General features: G+C 38.7%; 1 protein-coding gene across 1 annotated transcript; it reads left to right on the forward strand.

Moving 5' to 3' along the window:
* Nucleotides 1-143: 143 nt before the first annotated feature.
* Nucleotides 144-27,723, forward strand: kif18a (kinesin family member 18A). The gene is made up of 18 exons (XM_068317157.1): nt 144-246; nt 878-1,217; nt 3,141-3,298; nt 3,532-3,636; nt 4,122-4,232; nt 4,372-4,569; nt 7,803-7,979; nt 8,086-8,160; nt 8,267-8,367; nt 12,810-12,972; nt 15,073-15,237; nt 16,695-16,816; nt 16,895-17,184; nt 18,007-18,063; nt 25,933-26,308; nt 26,444-26,536; nt 26,714-26,811; nt 27,079-27,723. Exons 2-18 carry the CDS (start codon nt 908-910, stop codon nt 27,213-27,215), a joined length of 2,736 nt encoding a protein of 911 aa, XP_068173258.1. The 5' UTR covers nt 144-246; nt 878-907; the 3' UTR covers nt 27,216-27,723.

Here is a 27,723-nt window from a genome sequence, read left to right on the forward strand (position 1 = left end):
CGTCACACAGTTCCGCCCAATAACTTGTCACTTACGTCACACAATCCCGCCCACTAACCGGCGGCCCACATCCAATCTAATGCGACAAAGGAAGAGGACTTGTTTTTGAAAATATTGGCGCTTGGTGCGTTAGCTTCGGGTGAAAGAGCTTCGCTACCGAATTCATTTTGTGGCACGAATTACTCGTGTCTTATCCAAAAACACTACCGTACTAATGACATGAAAAACAATCACATCTAATAAAAGGTAAGACGCAATCACATACAACGCATTCAACGTGTAGAAAAGGATGCTAACGTACAATGAAAATTATATGACAGCTAATTTAGCTAGCAGTCGTTAGCAAAACGACTTCAAAGTCAGTCGTTAAGCCCTCATATTGTAAAGTATACGTGATATAAAATGTTTATGCTAGCATTTGGCCAACAGTGTGCCTCCATTATTTATTACTTGTAACTTTTTGTGACTGGAAAGTAATAATTTGTAATTAACCGCAAAATATGGGTGCTTACCACTAATCATTGTTGCAATCGAAGCCTACTAGTTGATTCACTAGGATTGAGAACTAGCACCCAATATCGGCAAAAAATAAACTAGTGAACCACTATACTATCATTTTGCAGTGTTGAATTGGAATTATTTCTATCAATAGGTTTAGTGTAGATATGTTTATGTGTGTGTACAGTATTTGTATATACATATATGTATGTCTACATATATACAACATTTGTATGTCTCATAATTTAATAAAGAGCTTTTGACTCTTGATTGGTAAATCCATCAAGCATAGGTAAAATAAATGTTTCAGGGCGACTAAAGAAATGTATTTGTATTTGCAAGATATAACACACATTTGTTTCTGGGTTTTTTCCTCTAGATACCTTTAAGTCTTTTCTGTAGATCCACAATGGCGAAGGATGTGTGCAGCCATGTCAAGGTGGTTGTCCGAGTGAGGCCGGCCAGTGACAGCGAGAAACGTGAAAACTGTCGAAATGTTGTCCAGGTTGTTGATACACACATGGTCATATTTGACCCCAAAGAAGAGGACATATCATGCTTTAAGTCACAGAGGAATCGTAATATCAACAAGAAGGCTAACAAAGACCTTAAGTTTGTTTTTGACCATGTCTTTGGTGAAAACTCAACTCAAGCTGACGTCTTTGAGAACACAACTAAAGGATTGTTGGACAGTGTCATGAATGGATTTAACTGCACAGGTAATAGTTAATTACAAGTGACACAAATTAGATATGCACCAGACATAAAAATATATTGAAATTTATAGAAGTGCAAAGCAACAACTGAGCCTCCATAGCCCAGAAGTGACTGAAGATGATTTACATAACAATTATGATATCCCATGCAAAACATTTGTGCTGAAACCCTATCTTAGTACTTTAGTATTCATTCATTCATTTTCATGTACCGCCGCTGTATCCGCAGTAGCGTGTCACGGGGAGCTGGAGCCTATCCCAGCTGGCATAGGGCGTGAGGCGGGGGACACTCCGGGCATGACGCCGGTGCACCGCGGAGCCACATACAAAGATATACAAACACGCACACACACACTCACTCCTACGGGCAGTTTGGGACCGGCCAATCACCCTGAAGCACATGCTTTTGAAGGTGATAGGAAGCCGGACAACCCGGAGAGAACCCACGCGGACACGGGGAGAGCACGCGAACTCCGCACAGAGCTGATTTCTAAAATTATATTTATGCTTCCTTCAGTATTACAACTGCAGAACACGTAACAGTTGACTGACTTCTTTAAGACAATATAGCATGAATAATAGGTCACCTTTCATGTGTTCTTTCTATGTAGCCCAACAGAGTTGTCTTGAAGTCACTTTGGTGCTCTTTTGCATCAAGTATCTCTGTGAGTGGTTGAGTTCAAAGCTGTAGATGTGGTTATTGCTTGGAATCTAGCATATGGGTATAGTAGCTCTACAGCGACTACTCTTTGTGGTGCCTAATTAGCATTAGCCAAAAAGACAACAATGTCAAGCCATATGATATTTAAACTTGCATTTCTTCCTTCCGAAATGACAAATGTTTTAACAAGATACCACAGCCTTGTTGTTTTCCTGCATATAAACACCCCTTGTATTATTAAGTGTTACAACCTTCCAAAACTGATCGTACCTACGCCATCCCAAGGCTATAGCATAATAAATAGCAGCTGTAATCAGCTGTTTTAAATGCACTGGTTGACATACAGTGTGGAGAACTACCCCAGCTGGTGCTGAAGCTCCACTAGTTATCTGTGTAACTGTGTTTCTAAACCCACCCCAGCTGAGGAGGTGCTCAATCATAGTGGTGAGAATCAGGAGAAATATAACTAATATTGTGTTATAATCCATTTTAGTACAGCCTTCTAAGGGTCAGAGGTAAGGGGGGGTAAAAATGGAAAGGGATCCCCTTTCAGGGGCTCTGAAATAAAAAGAGAAGTGTTTTGTGAAAGTAAACATTTGTCATTTTGACCACCTCCCCAGCAAAATATGCAGACAGACCCAGCTTGAAGTATTTTTTCTTTCTCCTTCCCTCTGCATGATTTGACGACTCTATCAAATCATTAATTGAAACTTCTTGCAGCTGTTAATTCACATTGTAAGCTCCAGGGTTTATTTGCTAGTCACTTCCTCACAGCCCTGCAGTTCCAGTGTTTTAAGTTAACACAATTAGCAAGCTTTGATAGAAATGATAGCCTTGTCTTGATACAAATATGGAAAGGAAAAAAAAGATTTGGTTTTAGAGTCATCTGTGACCCATTGAAAATGGTCTATGTCAGCTACAACTCCCCCTTCAGTGGTTGTTTTGGAAAATGTGGTTGGTGTTGCTTTAATAATTTTGCACAAGAAAGAGACGTCTTTCTATTGTTTAGTATATTCTCATTGATTTAAGTGGGATTTATAAAATAAGAGGCACACCTGTTATACTACAGCGCAACAACTTGCAGCTCTTCCAAAATGTAGTTTCATTAACAGTAATACACACTTAAACCAGGATATTTTCACTAATCTCATATTGCTATTTGTGCTTGTGTTTTGGATGTTGATTTTTTTTTAAATTGTAGTAAGTACTGTTATAAATCCATTGTTGCTTTATAATAATTGTAGTCATTTTTAATTCAATTGCAGTGTTTGCATATGGTGCTACTGGAGCAGGTAAGACACATACGATGTTGGGCTCACAAAATGAACCTGGGGTCATGTACCAAACAATGAAGGAGCTTTTCAAACGTATGGATGATGCCAAGGAGGAGAAAGAATTTGCAGTTGCAGTCTCATATCTTGAGGTGAGTATTCGAATCTTTATTGTTTGTTTATTTGTTTGTTTTCTGCATTGAATGCAGCACTGACACAATTCTACAATGGCCACATTTAAAAGGTATATTGTTCTGTTTTCCTATTGATACATTACTACATTTTATGGCATTTTAGTGCTAATCACTTTATGTTGCCTGTGTTTTGACCCTGATTTTGACAGAGTTGCTGCTGTTACATAGTTTTATTTGTTGTTTGTTTACAGGTTTACAATGAACAGATCAGAGACTTACTGGCTAATGCAGGCCCTCTTGCAGTCAGGGAGGACAGTTCTAAAGGAGTGGTTGTTCAGGGCCTCACACTGCATCAGGTATGTAGCAACACATTCCTCTGTCACTGTGTAATGTATTAAAGAGGCCAGATACTCATTTTTGTTTGATAAGTGTGTTTTTCATGTATACAAGATTATGTTTACATGTTTTAAAGTTTAGAAAACATTTTTACCATTTTCCACTGCTGTACCCACTAAGCTAAATGTATTTTACCATGTATATCCCACAAGAACCAAAAAAAAGAGCGAGCAACCCATCAACCTAGTAAAACCATACGTTTGTGATGCATTTATATTTTTATGATGTTTTCTTCTACAGTAACTAATGACATTCACAAAGCTGCAGTAAAATTACATTTTTAAAAATGTACTTTCATGGTCTATCTATAATATCTAATTTATAGTCTTGAATGTCGTCCCCTTCATTGCTCTGTTGCTATGATGGCCAGACATCCTGTTGTGTTTCTAAATTGTGCCTTTTCCTGGGTCACATGCAATCTACTTTTTCACTTTCTCCTATATAGCCTAAATCTGCAGAGCACATTCTGGAGGCTTTAGATTCCGGCAATCGCAATAGGACACAGCATCCAACTGATATGAACGCCACCTCTTCCCGCTCCCATGCAGTTTTTCAGGTACAGTATTGTACTTCTTTAAAAAAAAAAACATGTTGAAGTCTTGTGTTTCCCTAAAATTTGAATTTAAGTTTTTGTGACATTTATCGCTGTTTGCCTTCTAATAGTTTGAAAGACAGTATCATATCCATTATTCCAGGTATACTTGAGACAGCAGGACAAAACCGCCAGCCTCAATCCCCATGTCTGCATCGCAAAAATGAGCCTGATTGACCTGGCAGGCTCAGAGCGGGCTAGCACCACCAATGCTAAAGGGGCTCGTTTGCGGGAAGGCGCTAACATCAATCGCTCACTCCTTGCCCTAGGAAATGTTATCAATGCTCTTGCTGACCCAAAGGTAGGAATGTATTATATAAAGTACATTGTGTTGCAGGGCTACCGATACAACCGTGTAGTTTTAATTAGTAAAATCACAGAAAAATCAAATACAGATGATTTTTAATCATGGTAATACACCATCTAAGGAAAGAACACTTTATATATATCAATTTTAGGTAAATCATAGCATGTGCAAAATAGATTTCTGGCTATAGTTGTTTTTCTGCTTGACTGTTGCAAATACTGGGTTCTAATAAACTGGGCCAATTGCTATAGAACGCTATAGTTCATGTTTGATTATCACTTCCTCATTTCCAGTTTTGTGCTCGATCCAAGAGGGCCTGAAAGGAGACAGCTTTTCCTTTAGATCAGACTTCTCATATTGTGTCCATGGAGTCATGCATGCAACGATATAGAAGTATAGTACGAACAGCACCCCTGTGAATTCATATTGTTATGAAGGTTTAGTATGTCCCTGTAATTTTGGCAAGAAGTTCAATGTACTGCTCCAATAGTCAAGGGATGTATGTCAACGTTTTACAGGACCGGCTTATGTTGCAAACGCTCAAAATTTCCGAGATTAGTCATTCCTAGAAAACTATTAAGTTTCTGGTACCTTGGCAAATCTTTCAACCTTGAACTCATTTTCTTAATCATAATGAGACCATGGGCAAAAAACAAATGTGGAAAATGTGGCCTCCCTTTGTATTAAGCAGTATGTCACGTTCTATTCGCAGGGAACAAATGGCTGTCTCACTTACAGGTGGAATACAAAATTAGTGATCTGATGACAAAAAAAATGAATAATTTAATTGTGCTATTTGCCTAGTGATGTAAGAGCCAGAATTGTGAATGCAAAGAAGACACTTCCTGTTTAGTGAAGGTGACTGAGAATAGAAACTAAACGGTGTTTGATCAGTGTGTTACAACAATCTTGTTCCCTTGCTAATGAAGAATATTACAATACAAATTTATTTTGAAACTGTTGTACCATTGCTTTACAAATGAGGTAAAATCAACGATTCATTACTTTAATGTAGCATTGCTTGAGACATGAGTAACATACTTATCAACAATATGAAAAAATTGTTTATAATGATGTGCTGTCACTTGTTATCAGTCTGAACACATTTCAACAAATAACTGCTTGCAGATGTGTCCAGACAGGTACACAGATGCAGTGCATTGCTTATACAGAGAACAGCTTTCCAAACTTCACAAATGGCTAACATATGAATTGTTTTGTGTTTTTGTATTTTAGTTTTGTGCCTGTATGAAGCAAGTCAACACACATGGAAAATTGGTGTTGTGTATTCGTAGGATTATGAAATTTCTAGCTCTATGAAGGTTTCGCAAGTCCCCTTTTGTAAAAGAAAGCCTTGGAAGTGAAGAGCCAGCTTAGTATATGGGTATTATTTCATTCCAGTCGCATACATTAACCTGTCAAGCAGTCTTCTCATTTTACAGTCTCAAGGGATGAGGCGCAAGCAGCCACATAGATTTTAGGAAGTATTGTGCAAATGTGTTGCAGCCATGTTGTCATCTGATACTGCTTGAACAAGTTACTTCATTTTGGGGGCTAAGCTGTGTTCTTTCATGGATACTGTCCAGTTAGTTTTATACCCTGCCCACCATTCCTCATAGTTTGATGTTCTCAACCTACAACGCCCACCACTAATCTTCACTCCTTCCCCACCCTTTCCCCATGGTTTTTGGTGCTCCAGTACTGACTGTTGGCAGTTCATATTGTGGCCATTGTTTACAGAAAAGAATGTCCCCGCTTGTGGTTGGGCTGACATGCCATTCGTTTCAATGAGAAGTATGTCTGCTACTTCTATTTGGGCTTTTCAGTGTGTCATCTTCGTGTTATGCTGTACAGAGGTTTCTGTTGTAAGTTATTGGCCTTTAGCAATATAGATTTATATTTGATGACTCGTCCTCTCTCTCCATTTTGGCCTTCCGTCCACGCAAGGCCAGCGTTTCCCACCCACACAACAAGGGGTTTTCTCAGAAAGTTGTGTAAAATGGATAAATTTGATAATGCCAGCCTTGCTTAATCATATTCATATCCAAATGAACCTAGATAGCTGAGCTATTTCAGATACATTATTCTGATGAATTTGTCACTATTTTCAGACATGACCAGGTTTCCTGCATCAAAGTTAAGCTATCTTTCTGTTTTGCCCTTTTAACATTTCTCATCACTCAGTTTGTATTGAAATGAAGAGAAAAATCTAATGCCTGTCGTTGTTCAAGCCCTTTCGTAACCATTCAGCTAACCATAGGTTAGCATTTCCAGCCGGATGCCCTTCCTGACGCAACCCTCTGTATTTATCCGGGCTTGGGACCGGCACAATAAGACACTGGCTTGTGTCCTCTTGCGGCTACATTGTTAGCATTTCCAGCCATTGTTCAAATATTTATACTAATGAAGTGCATCCAAATAATCTTCATTTATTGTCTAAAATCAAAGAAGACTCACAAAAACGTTTTGTTAATAGATCTATCAATCATCGGTCCATTATCAAAACTAATTTTCTTTGTCCAGTTGTAGCAACACTAGCATGAACGTCTAGTCTGATAGAATAGATTTTCTCTCCCTGGACCCGACAAGTTCTGTAACTGAGGTCTGTGAATCCAGATGTAGGTTTAGGGTATTTCCAGGGAGCTACGCAGATGTGGATGTGAACTCCACAAAAGAGATCCTTTTACACTCATTTGTCACTGAACTTCATTGTGATCTTTTCTGAAATGTGAATGTGAACCATGCAAGTATTTGTAGTATGACCAAAGCCGTTATTATAGACAGATTGCAGAAAGACTCAGTTAGCCTCCAGGTTAGCATTTTAACTCTAAGTGGAACGCTTTCATTCTTCATTTTCTATCCAAATTTCTCTGAAGCACGTGTCCAGCGGTGATGGGCCCATGATAAGCTCCCCCTCGCATTTAAACTCCTCTGCATGTCGTATGATAATGCAATCTGTTTTTCCTATATTTCGTGTTGATTTGTGTAATGCTGATTGAAGTTGTACATTATTGGACCAAGTCGTATTCATATTGTGTGTGTGTGTGTGTGTGTGTGTGTGTGTGTGTGTGTGTGTGTGTGTGTGTCTGTGTGTGTGTGTGTGTCTGTGTGTGTGTGTGTCTGTGTGTGTGTGTCTGTGTGTGTGTGTCTTGTTTATGTGCTCTTGTGGTGAATCCAAATATCTATATGTTCTATCTGTTGGGCTAATGTTGATATCTTTGTTTCAGAGCAAGAAAACCCATATACCTTATAGGGACAGCAAGCTGACACGGTTGCTTAAAGACTGCTTGGGTGGCAACTGCAGGACGGTCATGATTGCCAATGTTAGCCCCTCGTGCAAGTCATATGATGACACTCAAAACACTCTTAAATATGCCAACAGGGCTAAGGAGATTAAGTCCACGGTTAGTATATTTTGTTATTTTATGATGCTAACAGTACTTTTTTTAAACTAAAAAAATGTAGATTCCTTTTAAGTCATTGCCTTTTCTAACTCTCCATATCTTTCAGCTGAAAAGTAATGTTTTAAGCCTGGACAGTCACATTGGGCAGTATGCAATAATATGTGAGAAGCAACGTCAAGAGGTAGACTAAAATACTCTGGAAAAACAGTCATCAGTTAAAAATAATGTCCAGGAAATTGAGGAACATGACCCGATTAATGTTCCCAATGTTCTTTTGCATCTTATAGATTCTGCAGTTGAAGCTGAAATTAAAATCATTTGAGGATAAGAGTGTGGTACCTGGGACTTCTAGCACGACCTCTTCCCAGACACAAGCAGAGTTCAAAAGGTAAGCATACTTAAGTAAGTTTTTGTGTTTCAAGTGAGACACATTTCAATGTTAGGTCCTTTTTTTGTTGTGGATAATTTGATTGTATGCAGAAAGAGCATGTAACTGCATTTGGCGATGTAATTTACAGTGGTGTGGTTTTAAAAGTGCTTCTGAGACTTGAGATATTTAGATCCATAATCATTTATAATGGATTGGAACAGATATTGTGGGGTCATAATTATGTCTAGTGGTCCAAGTCATATAAACAATATTGAGAGTTCAAGAGACCTTTCTGCCTGTAATGTTATTTAACCTTTAGTGTATTTCATACAATTTATGGTTTAACAAAAGCCCAAAATGAAATTCAATTAAAGGCTTATGGCTTTAGTTTTTCAATTCAACAAGCGTGTTAATAGTTGTTCATGATTACATGCAACATTAAAACACAAGAAAGCAACAAAAAATTACTCCCTGACAGTTCCAAAGGTACAGAGCAGAGTCTGGTGTCAATTCTCAGTGGAATCAGCAGAACATGAATCCATTTTGACCCAAAACTCTAGCAGATAAAGTATTATTTTGTTGGCAGAATTGCCTTAGACCCTAACCACCTCAGCTGACTCCTTTAAATGTAACGGCTGTTCTACACCAGTCCTGATGTGTGAAGCCTCACCCGAGCCCTAAGGGCCCCAACACCCTATGAAACATGTTGATACTTTGTATCCATGATATCATTTCCTCTGTTTGTACTCAAAACTCTAGAAGTGGTCAAACACGTTACTCCCTGTCACATACAGCAATCCACCTGTCAATCCTAGATTTCAACTTACTCAAAAACAAGAACTGAAGATATTTGACGTCCTTCACATGCGGCACCGACTTGTTCCCAACCTGAAAGACAGTCTGTTGTTTTTATACAGAAAACTAATATAAGTCATACGCTTTCATAATGGTGAACCAATCATAGATTTTTTGGCAGCATCATTGCCTTTCTGTCAGACTAGACTGCCTTTGTCTCCTGTTATAGCCCATTGATTTACCTTTGTCTATAACAGTCTAATGTTCATCGGTATCTCTTTCAGAAGGAAATGCTTCACATAATAAAAACAATATTACCTTCACAGAGAAACAAAAATCTATTCACCAAATTATTTTGTGAGTCTGTTATGTGTGTTGCTCGGACACATTGTATTTGTGTCAGCTCTGTAATTTATATATAGTGCATAATTTATATACTTTTAAGTCAAATAATTGTATGAATTTGTTTCGGTGTCAGTGAACCTGCATAGAGCAGCCAGATAATAAAATATTGATGGTACAGTTTGGCAATAATTTACTGAACTGTCAGACAAATTTCAGGTGAAGAATGTATTATTCTAGTAAAACTTTGGAGCTTGAATATGAAGCGTCTGAACTTCTGTTCAGGGTTCGAAGCCTTTTTGCCTCTCACCCAGGAGGGTTCTTTGGTTCTAACGGGCTAGTGCAGATACTGCATTTAAACACATCTGAGGTACCAAACACATCTGCATTTGTTAGGGTTACACATTTGAAGTTCATCCCCCTTTCACACCCTGTATGTTGCTTGGTTTGAAGTGCAATGGGATGTTGTGCTTGAAGAAAATCCTAGTTAATTTCTCCAATACTGCGGCCACATGTGGGATGACTGTTTTTGCTCTGGTCCTTTTGCAGGTTTGTGTCTGACTTGCCAAAAACCTTCTTTGGGTAGCCATGTGTCCTCAATGCTTTCTTGAGGTGCACGGCTTTTTATTTTCCCTTTGCCCTGACATTCTTGGCTCAATGTTATATGGTTGTAATAACTTCCAGATTTTTGTTAAAGTGGTTGGCAAGAGTCAAAATGCAGGTATCGATCTGTGTTTTAGATTTCTGATAAAAGTTTATGTTTAATCTTCCAATCAAATCAATCTCTAGCAGTCTAGAAAGAGAAGTAGATTTTCCCAAACGTCGTCTCTACTGAGCTTGATGTTCTATGTAAACTTTCACCTCTAGGGTCATTAAAATACATAACCAGTGGCCAGGTAGGAGTCCAATTCTCCATTTTCTTGTAGAGATTGGCTATAATAGGAGACACTGGCGAACACATTGCATTGTTTTCTTCCCCATGTCAGCCATGTTTTTGTTATGAGAAATGAAACAGCCCCCAATCAAAAGGCAGAACACAGGAGAGGTAGCTTTTCAGGCCAGGGCTCAGCAGTCCGCCTTCATCTAAAGGACAAAAAAGTAAACTCATTTGACTATAACAGCGTACACTAGACTGAATCATCAAAGTCAGAACAATAAATAGACATGGAGGGTCTACAACAATGAGCTGTTAGCTTAAAGAGGTCCTATTATGAAAAACACATTTTCAGGTCTTAACAAGTTTACACTTTTTCCTACTCCCTTTCAGACAGTGTTCACACCTTTCCAGTGTATTTATTATTCTTTATTATTGTTATTTTTGTTTTTGTTATTGGAAATAAATTAACTCGTTCACTCATTCATTCATTCATTCATTATGTATATTGTAGTGTTCCTCCCTAATCCTACCAACCCCTTGACTCTGGAAAACAAAAGGGCGTCGTATTGACTGTACAACTCATAAATTCATACAACAGTCCAAAAACGCTCAGATTAGGATCAGCTATATGTGTCATGCAACAAAATAAGTGATTGGCGGGAGTAATTGACATATCCAGAACTCGTCTGCGTAAAAACACCCCATTTTATCCAGATAAGGGTAGAGGGGGATGGGTTTCCCCTGAGGTACCTTAATGTCCAGCACTAAGGTAGAAGTGTGTTGCATTGTCCTCATTCAGAGGTAGACACAAAATTTGCTCAGTTGTTGAAGTCAGCTTGTATTTAAATAACTAGTTCTCAGCCTGAATGATGGAGAATCTAGTAAAACATTTTTCGCAATGATGTAAATGACTCCTGTGTCTGTGAACACATTTTATTATTCTTTAATTGAAATATAATGAAAGCACTACCCATTTTCAGTCTGGGTATTTAATAAGTGACTATTTTGCTTCTTAGATTAAAAACAGATGTGCTTCATGGCCCGAGGATCTAGACTGAAAACTGCTGCCATTGTCGGCTTTGTTTTTTGGGGAAAATTCAACTTCATGATCTGTTTTTGTTTGTCCCAATTATGCAGTGTAGTAGATAGTAGAACTTTACTGTAAAACCATCTTATTTATTCGGATGTTACTTCATATTTAATTTTGATAACAGCGTCTTTGTGCTTTGATTTTTATTCAGATGATACGCACAAATGTATTTTGTTTTCGTCACATCCCGTCGAGTTAAGGAACTCGGTAGCATCTCACTGGATATTTGGATTGGGGATTAGGGAAATGAAAATCCTGAATGAATCCCATTCCTACACATTTCATTCACTGTCATCAGAATTCACAACTCACACAGGGAGAGGCTCTGAATAGAGGCTGCACGCGTCTCATACTATTAAAAATTCAGCAGTCTAGCAAGACCACGATGTCTCTTACGTCACTGGAGTTGCATTGAAGAGTGCAGTCACATTTCAGCGACAGCTCTGCTCTTATTTACCAACGTGCCTCTGCCGTCCCTCCTACTGCTTTTGACTTGTGCAGACATCCACTTGCATTCATTCTAGTCATCACCTTAACTTATCCCAATTCATATATTCACCATAAAGCTAACAGCATCTAGATTATTGCAATGTGGATTCTTGTGGAAGCTCTAAATGTCATTTAAAGGTTGAGATGGCTCTACATTTTAACTGATCCAAGCGATAACTTGTTAATTGTGGTACATAATTGTTATATAATATAGTATAATTACTTGGTATGGTATTCTCTTCAATTTGAATTGTGTTATTTTAAACTCTGAAATGCCAATTTAAATGTATCTATACAGCTAGCATCCATCTCATGTCCTGCTTAGGATGTATTAAATATCTAAACAAAAGATTTGTTGGCCTAGCAACCAACATACATGTTCTCCTAACATGTTGTACAAAAGTTTGCTTATACATTTGGTTTGAATCAAACTGCGTTAAATATTTTCTCTCGTGCATGACTACAGTAGACTGAATATCTATCCCCTCTGAAGAGCTAGGTGAAGTGTCTGAGGGGAGAGACGTATAGGCACCCCTGCTAAGACTACTACCTCCTCGACCTGGCCCCAGATATGGACGGATGGCCGGATAGCCACAGCAGACTGAACATACACTGTACAAATTAAATGCACCTTGTAAATTGTATTGTTGTCTAAAATAGAACTACTGTACTACAATGTCAAACCTGGCTCGAGTTGAATGCAGGGTTCTGTAAGATAAATAAATAAATTACAGTACACATTTTTAGATCCATGATGCAATTTCAGTAAAATTTGACAATTAAGTTTTGTTCAGATTTGCTAATGGGCTCCTTTTTCAATAAAGTTTGCAACAATTGAACTTCGCCCTTCTCGCTCCCTTGCACTAGGATGTCGGATACTCTGCAGCGAATCTTCTCGGGCCGGACGCAAATCAGGCGAGAACAGCTGGATCTGGAGAGGCAACTGAAGGAGAATGAGCTGCGCCAGCGCTACTCTGAGGAGGACAACCTGCTGGTCCAATACTTCTGTGCCAAAGAAAAAACAGAGAAGGTAGCTGATGCTTACGCTGCTATCCACATGTTCCATCATTCTCCATTGAAAAGCGGCTCCTGAGTCATCATTCCACTTCTGTTCTCTATTGTTGTCTTAGCCTTTCATTTACACCACCACAGGACACAGTCACTGCTCCTCAATTCAGACCGCCTCTGTTGTTTGAGTGTATAAACTGTAGGAGCTGTTTATCTGAGAGTCCAAAACTGACATTAAAACTGCTGCATATGTTTTAAAACTTTATAAAATACCTGGTTTGTATGACTTGTTCAATGAAATATTCTTGTGTTTTTTTAGACTGTTACGTAGAATAATTTGTGAAAATATTAGTACGGTGCTCCCTCGTTCTTTGTGGTTAATGCGTTCCAGGAACCACACGGGATTGAGGAATCCGTGATTGAGATCACGATCTATTTCTCTTATTATTTACAGTAATTTAAACGTTTATGAACCCTCCCCATACTGATATTAAACCACCCTCTATCTGTATTACCTTTTCCCACACTCTCATTTACTGTTTAAAGCTCTTTTTTGTTACACGAAAGTCTGAGACTGACGGAACTGAGCGCACTTCCGGATGCCGTCAGCCAATAGAATGCTCGTACGGTATCACGTGACTGCCTACAAAAAATCCACAATGAGGTAGATTCGCAATCGTTGATGCGCGAATGCGCGAGGGTGCACTGTATAAGCTGTGATGAAACTTGTGGATGATGGTGGATGACCTGTTGTTTCTGAGTTCAATAGGCCACATGTAAGCACAAAAGGAAGATTGCCAGCTTGCATACTCAGCAGCAACACATTTGCAAACGTTTAAATCATTTAATTTCTCCGATAGTGCAGTCAAATGTGGGATGACCAAATGTGGGATGACTGTGATTTTGTGCTGGTCCTTTTGCTGGTTTGTGTCTGACTTGCCTAAAACCCTCTTTGGATAGCGACGTGTACTCAATTCTTTCTTGAAGCGCGCGGCTTTTCTTGGCCCAATGGGGCGGCAGTAGCTCAGTGGTAGAGCGGGCGGTAGAGCACCCGGAGTGTGAGCTGACAGTGGGAGGTGTTAGCTCACCTCAGGAGCACTGCAGAGGCGCCCTTGAGCAAGGCGCCATCCCCCTTACATGTTGCTCATTTGGGCGTACCACGAAGGTGCTGCCCGTCACTCTACCTCCCCCTGTATGCGTACAAGTGTGTGTTTGTGTGTTCAGGGTCTGACATATATATATGCATGTTTTAACTTACTAGAGTGTGCCACTAATTTCCCTTCGGGGATTAAAGTCAATATAAAAAATAATAAAAAATGTTTTATAGTTCCAGTCGATCACAAGAGTCAAAATGCAGATATCGATCTGTGTTTTAGGGTTCTGATGAAAGTTAATGTTTAATCTTCCAATCGCCCCAATCTCTGGCAGTTTAGAAAGGGAAGTATATTTTCCCTAACGTCGTCCCTATTGAGCTTGATGTTCTATGAAAACTTTCAGTTCTATATTCAGTAACCAGTGGCTAGGTAGGAGTCCAATTCTCCATTTTCTCCATTCAAGATTGGCTACAATAGGAGACACTGGCGAACACATCACATTGTTTTCTTCCCCATTTCAACCATGTTTTTGTGATGAGAAATCAAACAAGTCACAACACAGGAGAGGTAGCTTTTCAGGCCAGGGCTCAGCAGTCTGACTGCATCTAAAGGACAAAGGAAACTCATTTGACTGTAACAGCGTACACTGGACTGAACCATCTAAGTCAGAACGCTAAATAGACATGGAAGGTCTACAACAATGAGCTGTTAGCTTAAAGAGGTCCTATTATGAAAAACACATTTTCAAGTCTCTACATACAATATGTATATAGTGGCCCTCCTTAACCCTACCAATTCCTAGAATCTGGAAAACAATCAGGCCCTGTATTGACTGTACAACCCATAAATTCGTGCAACAGTCAAAAAACACTCAGATTAGGATCATCTATATGTGTGATGTAACAAAATTAGTGATTGGCTTTTCTTGCATTTTTTTAAACCGCTTGCATAGAATAGTTAGTGAAAATAATACAGTAGTATAAACTGAGGTTGACCTGTGGATGACCCGTTGTTTCTGCGTTCAATAGGCCACATGTAAGCACGAAAGGAAGATTGCCAGCTTGCGTACTCAGCAGCAACACATTTGTAAACGTCTGAAGGAGTCAGAAACACAATTCCTGGACAATGATGGTTGGCTTCATCGGGTTGAGAATGACATCAAGTTGCTGAAGTCGAATGATCAGTCGTCAGTGGTAAGTATAACAACCGACTCTTTCACTCTTACTGATGCTTAACAGTGAACCTTTCTGCGTAAGGACCAGAAGAGGTTTGGCAGAAGTGGGGATTTTTACCCCTCATATAGTGTTTGAGGAAATGACTAGTAGAGTGTCAGGAAAGAAACTTGGTTCCAACAATGGCAGAAAAATAGTTTTTATTTCCTATGTGTGGAAACACTGGCAAGAAAAACAGATGGGATAATTATAGCTCGAGAATGCTTAACATTATCACTATATGCAGACAATGTTTTTTTATATCTTACCTCCAAAACTACTGAAAACAAACGCACACAGGAAATCAAGTTGATCAAAACAAATGTGAGTATGAACCATACTAACAGGTAAGTGTTTGAATTGAGTAGAACCAAAATATACTCAAACATTTGGAATAATAATTCATCATGATTTAAACTTGGGTTCGGTTGTTTTTTTCCTTGTGAACAAAGGTCTGCTCCTATCACCAACAGATAGATCTTGCGGTATACCAGAGCTTTTAAAGCTACTGTCTGTGGTGACTTTGCCACAGTGATGTATTTTTCATCAGTTGAAAAAGATGGGTTTGCCAAAACTGAAGGGGAGAGCGATATAGTAGCGCATATCAGTGGGTTCTACTCTCTATTAAACAATATAGATATCCAGAACTGGAAGATATATAAAAATGTTGGAAAAAGTTGTTACGAATTTCATTCCTTACGTAAGTTCAAAGTAAATAAATATTTGTTTGTAGAAACATTTTTGTTTTTAAATGACATAGAATTGTGCTAAGCCAACATCTGCAAGTATGTTGATACAGGTTCTTAAAACGCCATGCCCTAACCGTTGTGACAGAGTTATATATATGTTTGAATAGATGTGGATGAAAACTTTGTTTTGGGTTGCATCCTTGAAAACTCATTGCTTGGTGTTTTTTTGTTTGTTTATTTTGGAAGGTGGGCAGTCTCTACTGGTGTCGTGACTGTCTTTGTTTTCTTCCCATCTGTTCTTCCAGTAATTAGAACTGTGCTCATTTTATTTCTCCAGCTCACTCGTGGATCACTGAAGAGAATAAATCAATACCCTTTACTCATCCTTCACACAGCAGCCTGTTACCTAAAACCATTGCCATGTTATTTTTTCTTCTTTATCCTTTCTTCCAGGAACTGACCCAGAACTGTGACGCACCCACCGGTCAAATGTTCTCTACGCTGTTGTTTCGTAGTTTCTTTACGTCAGACTTCTTTTTACCTCTCCTCCCTTATCCTGAGCAGGCATGTTTCCTGATGAAACATGACTGAAAACAGAACTTTGCATCGTCTCGCTAGTATCCTGACCCCTAGCCACCTTTTACTGTTTTAAGTTCTGCCCACCAGAGATGTTATTCAGGCTGCCGTTAGGTTAGAATACCTATTGCCTCATCACTAATGCTCACTGACCTCACTTCTCCCCTTGTTCAGTTGTTGCAGAAGGATTTGCAATGTCACAGACTAGATCTGCAGGTACATGATCTTAAACAACACATCATTCAGATGGTCAAACTCACCGCACTACAGGATCAGGAAAATAAGCGCATCCAAAAGTAGGTTGACAATAATTTTGCCTGTTGTTTTGTTCTGCAGTTTGTTGTTGTTTTATAATATTTTTCTTTCCATTTCAGAATGGTGAACATCTTGTTACCAGCTTACAGTCGAAACTACTTGGTTCTACACGGGGCTGGGTTGATCACAGCAGCAGATGAGAAGGAAAACCATGAACTAGAGCACCTTGTGTTTCGGGAGAGGGGTGTGGTCTGGGCCGACCAGGAAGTGGTGGGGCAGCAGCTCATAGGCGGTGGGGCTGGAGAGGAATCGCAGGGCACAAATGAAGCAGGATTTGCAAGGCCCCGTGGCGAGTTGGCACCTGTCCTCTCTTTCTCACATCTACTTTACCACCAGAGTAGCCCCTGCAGTAAGTCATAATGGTCTTATCCTCTTCTGTTCTCTGTTATCTTTCTTTGCAATTATTTGTCTGCATTCATTTTGCTAGCAAACACTACTTATGCTAATTAGTATTTACTTTATCAATGAAGATGTCTATTTTAATTACTGTTTATTCTAGACAATATCAAAATCAAATTAATTCTCAAAATTGTTATTTACAATTATCCCTCTAACTTTCAAGTTATTAGTTGACAGCTAGCTACCAATTTTATAAAAAGTTCACTACATTCTCATTATATACAGTAAATGTGTTTACTTGAACAAGCATTTCAGCCTCCAGAGATGATGCACTACAACTTAGAAAAATGTAGCCATCACAGTGGAAGGCAGCGCATGTTGTCTCGGCCTTTGTGAAACTGATTATTACTACAAACCTTTAATCACATCTATGTATAATCCTTGGGCTTTTGAATAGATTTTGATTTCTTTATCCTTTTAAGGAACCCCCCCGCCGCCGCCCAAATAGAAACCTAATTAATTTAGCCAGTTGAATGTCTGTTAAAGATAACTCAATGAATCAGGGCCTTTTTTTAAGTGTTTCACCTTAGTCATTTTTCATAATTTTTATACCAGGAAGCTTTTCATCAAAATTTCAAAGGAATACTTTTCATACTTTAAAATGCCAATCCCGCGATTAAAAGCAGTTGGCTCTTTTTAAAAACATGGAGGTTATGTAAAAAGTATTAATGAAGCATAATGTTGTAAGGGTAGCAGATGTGGGTCAAGCTTTTTGTACATTTTTGATAATGTAATGTTTGATTTTGAGACTTACAGGTTTTGTCATTCTTAGGTGCACAGGATCACACTAAAAGAGCTGCATTGTATGACGTTGCTCCATCACCAAAAGGTAAACCTCCTCTCCTCTTGTCCGTGTGGCTGTGACTATCAGGTAACCTCTACTTACCTGATAATCCACCCCACCCCCCCCTCAATCATTCACTAATTTTCCCTCTTTGACACCTCAATCCATCACCCTTGCCCAAACATGGTTTAAGAGATTATTCCATGTTTTGTTGAAGTGGAACACAAAGTGTTCAGTTGTTTTTAACGTGTTATATCAATTTTCAGTCACTTTGTATGAGCCTAAATATTTAATTTGCCATGTTGCTTTTTATTTGCTTGACACCAATTTAGCAGTTTTAAGACTAATAACTGTTATTTATAGTAAAATACACGATAGAACTCAGACATATAAAATACACAATAAAACTCAGACATGTAATATAATTTGATTTATGGTTGTGCTGCAGACATTCTGTCCCAGCCAAACCTCAAATAATGAAATGATGTGAATACTTACAACTAATTTTACAGATGGAAAAATGTCTACAGGGAAGCCTTGGGGAAATGTAACACAAAAACCTTTGTGAAATACTGCAGTTCAAATTGGCTGTAACGATGTTTACTGCAGGTGGTCTATATTTCATTGAAACGTATTGTGGGAAATGTAACTTTGAAAAAAACGACTCCTGCCAGATGACCAGAGTTCCTTGCATAAAACTGAAACCTGAGAGCACAGGGGAGTTTGTCACCACTGCCGTTAAATTTCTCACACAACTTCTTATATTAAGTGAACTTCTTTCATAGAGTTTTCACATTTTTTCCTGTGTGGTCTTTCCTCCAGCCTTGCGTTGTGCATTACACACCAGTGAAGCTCAATTGACATTTATTATTTCCTCATAAGCTAAGCTATCTTTGCCAATATGTCTACAGTCATCTTTCCACAAACACCTGTACTCGCTGTAATTGTATTACTATGGTGACCTCTTATATTTAAATGAAGGGGAGAAAAAACTAAAGGGCAAACCTTGAATCACTTTCTTGCAGCATTTGACACACCTACATCAAACTCTGAGCTCTGATATTGTGTTTGAAAATCATTTCTGGACGCGTTTTACGTTCAACTAAATCCATTTTAATAATTACAAGATTAGTCATGGATATTCAATCAGTAAATAATGCGCAACCTTCTGCGAATGAAGAATTCTAGATATTTTAATTAACCATTACAATATGCCTTCAACAGCAGAGAACAATAGAGTAGGGTTGTGTGATTTGAAAACACTATTTCTCTATCATTTATTCTGTCCTTTGCATGTATTCAAGCAGGAAATTTCCACAAGAGAATCACAAACAAACATGAAAGAAAGTGAACATGACACCGAATGAGGGAATTCAGAGAAGAGGGAATCCAGCCAACAAAGAAAAACCAGGGGCTGGTACCTAAAAGAGGGGCTGCTTTTATCACACGGACCTGGTTTGTGTCTGGAGGGTCTGACGTGGACCAGAGAAGCCACAGACCAGTCTTCACAGCAGAATCAAACAACACAATACTCTTGTCCAACAGTAGGCAGAGTCTAAAGACAAGTTCAATCCTTTGTAAATATACTTTATACATCAATAATTAGTATTTTTAGGTTTAATTAAAAATCCACTTTAGGCTTATAAGTAAGGGAGAAAAATGGCCAGATATGCCTGCGAAGTATTTATTTGTCAAAAGTATAATTCGGTATATGCAACCAAATAGTCCCATCTATAACTGAAACAATTTATGCTTGAAATTTACCGAGAATGTGCAATGTGTAAATTTATCTGCATAGAAAATGATGAATACCTGGGTATGAGTCATGTTGCACAACCTCCAGTGGAAGTAAAATATAATAGATGAATGTTTCAGTATTTTGTCAATATCTAAATACAATGTGAAATGATTGCTTGTAATCCAACCTCAGAGCAGCATTTTATGAAAGTCCCAGACAAGCATCACCTTTTAATTCAGCATGCATGCATTGTTATTAAAGCAATATCATTTATCTCTTAATAAATTCCTATATTTGATGCATGATGCATTCACTAACTCATGTCTTGAAATCAACCCTGACCATTTTTATTTCATTCTAAAGCTTCCACACTATTGTAGTTGTTATATATAAATGCACACATGCACATCTTGGTTGTGTGCAGGATTTTCAGCTGCAGTAAAATGCATAAAAGCACAGTGTTTAATGAATAAAATTTTAAATTAACATTGGGTCACATTGCTCTGGTCCTCTTCTGATGCTGTTTGTCAGTCCCTTACTGCTTCCTCAGCTGTTAATGGTAGTCACTGCAGCATGTTATGAGAAATAACTCCACCCTGCATCTTGCAAAGCCAATCAGAATTCACCGGTTTTAGAGAGGGTTGGGGTTGTGAGAGAGCATTAACTATTTGTGGACTGTTTAATAATAGCAAATGACACAGAAATGATCACACTGAAGCAATATTTCTGGTTACACAATTTAGCATTGATTATAGCCCTTCCACTCATTCTTTAATTAACAGCTTCAGAATTTTTTCATCCAGCTTCCTCCCACTGCCTGTTTGATTGTGTTTTTATATCCCCGTACAATTTCATAACTCTGCATTCTCCCATGTCTTTTTCCTCCCTATATTTTGCTGTCTCTTTTGCTTCAAATGTATGATAGTCTGGCTTCTTCCTCCATTCAGCCTTTCGTTCTCTCCTATCCTCAAATGTTTTTCTCTGTCTGTCTAGCGTCTAACCCTCCCAATCCCTCTTGAGCTTCATTCATGAAAATGCAGATCCACAGCAGGGCAGGGAAGAACGTCAACAGACGTAAAGTCCCCTGCTCCACCAACCAGAAAAGGCGCACTATAAAAAACAGGCAGCAGCAACCAGGCGACCCTAATTCAGTGCAGCTTCCACCCGAAATAGCAACTCATGCATGTATTAATCCCCTACAAGCCAAAAATATGTGATTGAAGGAACTCTGCTGCCATTTATTGCTAGGGACAACTCTTTTGCCACAGACTCATACATCTCTTCACTCAGTGTGCTGTCTGAAGTCTGACTCACATTAACTAAATATTGTATTGGATATTTTGGGTAATGTATAAATCAGTCGTTCACCTTTGCATTTAATGTTCGCAATTTCTTTATGTGCTGGTATTTTTCTTTTTTTAGCCTCCTCCGTCACCTTCACCACACCTCTGCAAGAAATGCCATGACTGTAATTGTGTTCATAATGTAACGCAGACAACGTGGTTTAGCCTCATTCTGGTCTGCATTATTATTCATAGCTGTCACTTGTAAATGACTCATGACAATTTGAGAAAGCACTGGATAAAATTTCTCATCTCCATTTATACTTATAAATATGATTTATTATTATTTCATTTAACTTTTTCAAATTAATTAATGGAAAGCATTTAACTGTGCATGGCTCCATTGCCCATTTCCTGAAAAAAGAATGTCAAAAGAATTTTCCTCTTTGAAATAACCGCCATTAATAAATGCCTGTTCAACCATTCTGGTTGTTGTTTATCAAATATATCCAGATATTATTCACTGTCCTCTACTGTGTGCCGTCTGTCAGTACTCAACTCTTAAGCAGCTTCATACAGTAAATGTGGCAGAGGATTGATAAACTATTACTAGTTCTCTGGCTTTATTTTTCGTTTTGAACAACAAAATGGTTTAATCCTCACTGGCAGTTTAAAATAGCTAAATATTACAGAGCAGCGTTTCTCTCTGAAAACGCATATTTGGCCGATGGTACTTAACAGCAATGAGAGCATTACAGTACATTTTTGGCTCCATTGGGGTCATTTGAATCGCAGTACCAAACTCTGGCTTCAGCTTGAGCGACAGGCCTGCTTCTTATTAATGTCTCACAGTATGTCAGCAACGTTTATCCAATTGAAAAAATACAGGCCTTAAAATACTTAAATGCTACTGTATGTTAAACATACTCATATCTTGCTAACACTACTTGCTTGACATACACACAATTGAAAACCAGTCAGGGACCATGCATCTTCTTCATCAGATTCATTTATTTGACTGAATGTTTATTTTGAAGTTGAAGCCAGGGTAACAAGACTAATATGATTGTTTATCTGTTCGTCCGCAGGACTACCAAAGAAACACCAGTCCAGGTTTCATAAAACTTTGTAGAAGAATGTGGTAAAGATTTAGAGCACGCCTGTTAAATATCTGAGTGGATTTGAAACGGGTTGGATTCACAAATTTTTTAAACTTTTCGCAGAAAGTAGCATTTGGTTGCTTGTTGGCGCCACGTCCTTGGCTTGAGAAAGTCGCAGTGGAACAAACACTGTAGACAATGAATGGAGAGAAAGAGAACGGCATTGGCAACAACGAAATACTGAATCATTCCTGACTGTTTCGCTGCATTTTATAGCACAAAAACACATGGCCACACCTCCGCACAACCCTGCAGGATGGCACCGCATTGCCGGTTTTCATGTAAATTCAGATCGAGCATACGTCAAACAGGCACCTGCAGCTCTTTATACATCCCTGACACAGACAGAGCTGCGGAGAGAGATGGAGACGAGGATATAACCTGGTTACTGCACTTTTGTACCATCGTCCAACCTTCGGTGTTATTCGGTGGGGGCTAAAAGCCCACAGCATGAATACTGACACATAGACAAGCCCTCAGCACACAAAATAGTAATAAAAATAATATGTATGTGCAAGCACAGACAGTGTTTCTGCAGATACCGCCACACACTTGTGGGTCATATATGATAATTGAGAGGTGATACTGATGCCTCAACTATGCACAACCAAATTAGAGAAATTCATTCAGACTCATAACTTATTTGATGTCCAGAGAGTACAGTAGTTACTTTAATACAGTTAGCATTTGATTGACTATATAACAAATGCATATTTTGCTTGTTCACTACCATATAATTATATTGTATGTTCTGCTTCTCATTTGCAATAATTTGTCAAGGTTCTTTTAGCAATCCCCTAATTTTCATGTCCGCCTTCTTTGTAGTCAAGTGTATGCATGGTAAGCAAGCAGTTATTAAATAATTGTTATGCGAATCACTTCTATTTATTTGTATACAAATTGCTGTACAGAACACAACTGGCATTTATATCCTTACTTTTATGCCGTCATATTTTTTCCACTGCTACTGAATGAGTGGATGCATTTCTGTTGGAAATCAAGTCAAAAAGAGAAGCCATGCAATTCTGAGATACTGTATTTGTCAAATTTATAGCAAAAGTATAGCAGATTAACCACTGATACCACAGTCAGAAAGTTATCCATGTACACACCTCTCCATCCATTTTGCGATACTTAAAAGCTTAAAAACTACAAACTGAAATGAGGCTGCATAGGAAAGCTGAGGACAGTCTGAATGAAGATTGCCTCAGATCCTCTCTAAGGCTTGAGAAGAATATTGAGATCACAGGCAAATAACATGGAGGTGGCATTTGTTTCTTGCCATGCTAGTGCTCAACCGTTGGCATCGGGGAAAAGTGATTGACCATTTTCTGGCATCCTTTTTACCTCCACAGGAAATTCCCATAGCTCATTTTCATTCTTGTTCACATTCATTCCACAGCAAATTCAGCTACTGCCAAAGAAGATGTCGAGAAAACATCCAAAAGTTATACCCAGTTATTTCAATTGCTTAGCTAATAAATCCACCACACCATACTGCTTGAAGACAGATATTAAAACATCAACTAGAAGGCCATGTCAATGACATGGATGTTTGATTGGAACAGCTTCTAAACTTCATCCAAAAACAATTATTAACTTCACAATGACTCATCGTAGATGCTGGGAGGACAATATCATCAAACAGTTTGTCTTGCCCACCCCCGTTGAATCTTGGATGTCTAAACATTACTTTCTTGTTAAGGAAATCTCTGACAAGAAAGAGGTCATGTTCTCCATTCAAGTTACCTAAAGGAAATATGAAGTCAAAATTTAAAACAAGTGAACTTCTGCTAAACTTGGCAAGGTATTGAGAACATGCTAGCAATGAACACAGTTGTCACCTATTGTATAAGCTCATTCAGGTTGCAGACAGCAGCCCAGCATTACTCCCCAATGACCTCAATTCCTTCTACATCTGACAGACAACAACATCCAGACAGATAAATCCATCTACAGTATGCCCTCGTTACTCGCGGATAATGCGTTTCAGGACCACCTGTGAAAGGTGAAAATCCACGATATAGTGACCAAATATTTAGTTTAATATTTATGTATAATGACTGTCAGGTAATATATCTGTATTACCTTTTTCCACACTCCAATAGACTGTTTAATATAGACCATGAGTCTCACAACGCAGTGCACACAGGGATGCTGTCAGCCAATAGCATAGGCATACGGTCTCATGTGACTACAGCTCATGGGGAGACACTTGCTCCTTGCCTCTTGCTCTCCTTTGTCCTTGATGAGATGAAACACGTCTTATCGAGGACCACATGCAATATATACATACAATTTTTAAAATCCGCAATTTAGTGAAGCTACGCATCTTGAAGCGCAAATAAGTGAGGGAATACTGTAATCTAAAAAATTCGTTATGTAGTGAAGCCTTCAATCTTGAAGCGCGAATAAGCGAGGGAATACTCACTTAGACTTGGTGGTTCTGCCTTCATGATAAACGCAGAGGAAGCGGTAAGAGCTTTAATGCCGCAAAGGGAACACAGCACCCTAGAGTAGCATTACCCAGAGGGAGTGCCCTGAGCATCTGGGGGAATGTTCCAGCTCATGATCAAGAGCTCAATAGCTAATAGCTCACTCCCCCACTCAGCTGTGACATCTCCTGTACCTAAAAACAGTACTGTCCAGGTGGTAAAGGGCCCCAACTCTGTCAGTCTTTCATGTGATGAAGGCTATGGCGATGGTCATATACAGGCAGAGGCACGAAGGCACACTCTTTGTAGACACCATAATAAGCATCTGAAATCACCCACCACAACAGCTACACTCCTGTTGGCAGACATCGTTCAATACCTTGTATCCACACATGATGGCTGAGAATCTCACTATTCACCCAAATGATAGACTTATCCTGTGGAAGATGGCCTTTTTCACTATAGGTCACATAGTGTGTTCAAAAACACTTCAGGTGGTTTCCCACAGGACAGTGTCTTCCCATTCTTCCAGGGCCCACCTGGCACTGTTGTCACATGATAAAGTATTACCGCCACTAGTTTACTTGAGCCAAGCCGTTTCTAAAGGAAATACTAGTCCAGTAGTCATAACCCACGAGATCCTTCTTAAGTTAAAATTGAGGCAACTGACAGAAAAAAGAACAGGACAATTACAGCCAGACTAAATGGAGTAATTTGAACACATTTCCAGCCCAATTTCTGGCCCAGGAATGCTGGAATCTGATCGGGGCAGGAAAGAATCCTGACATTCCATTTTTCCTACTCCATCCTACCCAATTCAAACCAGTGTGAAAAACAAATAGACAGTCCAAATACCCAGTCTTCACAGACATGCAAACATTGTTGTTGAGTTCCTGGGATTACCGGAAATGCTAAAGGCTGTGCAAATACACATTTCATCAGTCTACAAGGGACTTGAAGTGGACTTTATGCCAATTTCCTTCTGGTTAATGTCTGCTGATAGAATTTCATGCAATCCACTGTACTGCAGATGCAGTGTTGCAATTATCTCAATTAGTAAAACAACAAAATAGACTTTGCAAAATGGTTTATGAAAATGTTGCTTTACTGTTTGAAGGTCCATCGTCTGGACTATGTCAGATAATTCATGTCAGAATTATCTGACATGAAAGATCCAACACTGTCCTGTCTTAAACTTGCTTTGACATTTATGGCATTAACTCTGTTTGTGACTACAGTGCTTCTTTTTAAGTTATCCATAAATGTGCTCTTTCAATATGGATGAATTTCTCTTTTAGGTAAAGGAAATCAAACTGAGACGGAACCAATGCCGAGGATGCCCATCAGGAGAAATCTTTGTGTGTCACTGCCACCACAAAGTCCTAGGACTGTCGCCATGGCCCCAGTGTTCGAGGATGCAATTTTCCCACTCCAGTGCACACCAGAACCTGCTCAAAGAACTGTTCATGCACTGCCACTGGGCTCCTGCAGTACCATGGATCCCAACATGACCTTTGAAATTCTGGACAATGATGACCAAACTGTGAATAATGCTACCATTATAATAAGCGGTGGTAGCCCCTGTCAGGCTTCCAAGTCCAGCAGTTTGTCAGGTCCTACTCAGCTACTCCATCCTCCAAAGGCCAATGCTGGGATCCAAATTCCTACCAAAAGGTTAAAAATACAATCCCTACTGTTAGTCTTCTGTTGTTTAATAAGTTATTTTCTCCCTTATAAATGTCTGAAGAAAATATTTTGAATTCAACTGGAAATGTTGCTTGTTGTGGTAATGTAAAACTTGTTCTACAGTGAGAAGACCATGACTTTACAAGAAGTAAGACGTGGTAACCCAACCTACATGGACATGACATCCGCTGCGCAAGGAAAACGTAAACTGAATCGGTAATGTGGATCTTTTTTTATTCATGTAAATCATTTAACATTCTGCTTTAACTTATTTATAACTTCGACCCAAAATAAAGCCATGCAGAGCTATTAGACTAAATAAAACCATTATCTGTTGGCAATCAAGTTATAGGTAATGAATATGCATTTTAAATCTGTTATTTGCATTTTTAGCAGCATCCAAGACTTTGCACAAGGGTTTTCTGCCCCAAAACGTATGAAGAAAGATTCCTCAATGGCCCGGAGACCTCTCAGGGTGCGACGCCATGCTGGTAGGTATCAATACAGAGAAATTACTGTTGTATAAGGTATTCTTTCACTAAACTTTGACAATAGTACATCATATTAATGCTATTTTTAGAATATTTGTTTGTGCCCAAGTTTGAATCAATTAAAAAACAGTACTTGAAGAAAGGACCATAGTCAAAGTTTCAGTGTGTTTGAAGTCCAACTGACTTTGACATTTGTTTTCATCACAAGCTAACAGGAATGGATACCTGTGTTCATACTTGTTACTATTCTTTGTTGTCTTTCCTCAGGTTCAGAGGAAAACAAGCCTCGACGAGTTGTAAGGAGCGTTTCTGAAGGAAATCTCAGCCTGATCGAACCTCAGAAATCCAAGTCAATTTTCTTTAAAACATCCCAACAGATCAAACTAGTCACCAAACGGATGTAAAACAACATCGCACCACTTTGTGTCGTGAATGTCTTCAGATGGAGCCTTCCTCATCCGTCCAATATGGTGCAACACAAATGCCTGTGTAAATAGAAGAAACATTCAAATTCAACTTTATGTTCTTCATTTGCCGTTACACTGCAAAGACATTTAACATGGCTGTAAATAAATATATAGTTACTTGTTTAATATTCTAATGCCTTCTTGGACACTTTTTAATGCATTTTGAAACTCGTATGTACAATAGCAGAAAAAATAACGTGTTCTCATGTATTGAATGACATGCTATGGTTTTTCTAAGATCTATATTTTCAACCTTTCACTTAAGCAATGAGGGCAGCTAAAATCAGAGGCAGTCCATGCATGACCTTAAGTTAAAGTTTACAAAAAAAGCTGAACGTGCTCTTTAATTAGCTGTTTTTGTTATGTGTAATAAATTTCTTCTGTACTGTTAATAACATAGGTCTGTAGATATTTTGAAACTGCCTGTAACAGAATCTGTTTTTCA

Source organism: Antennarius striatus, chromosome 1 (genome assembly GCF_040054535.1).
Source record: "Antennarius striatus isolate MH-2024 chromosome 1, ASM4005453v1, whole genome shotgun sequence".
Lineage (NCBI taxonomy): Eukaryota > Metazoa > Chordata > Actinopteri > Lophiiformes > Antennariidae > Antennarius > Antennarius striatus.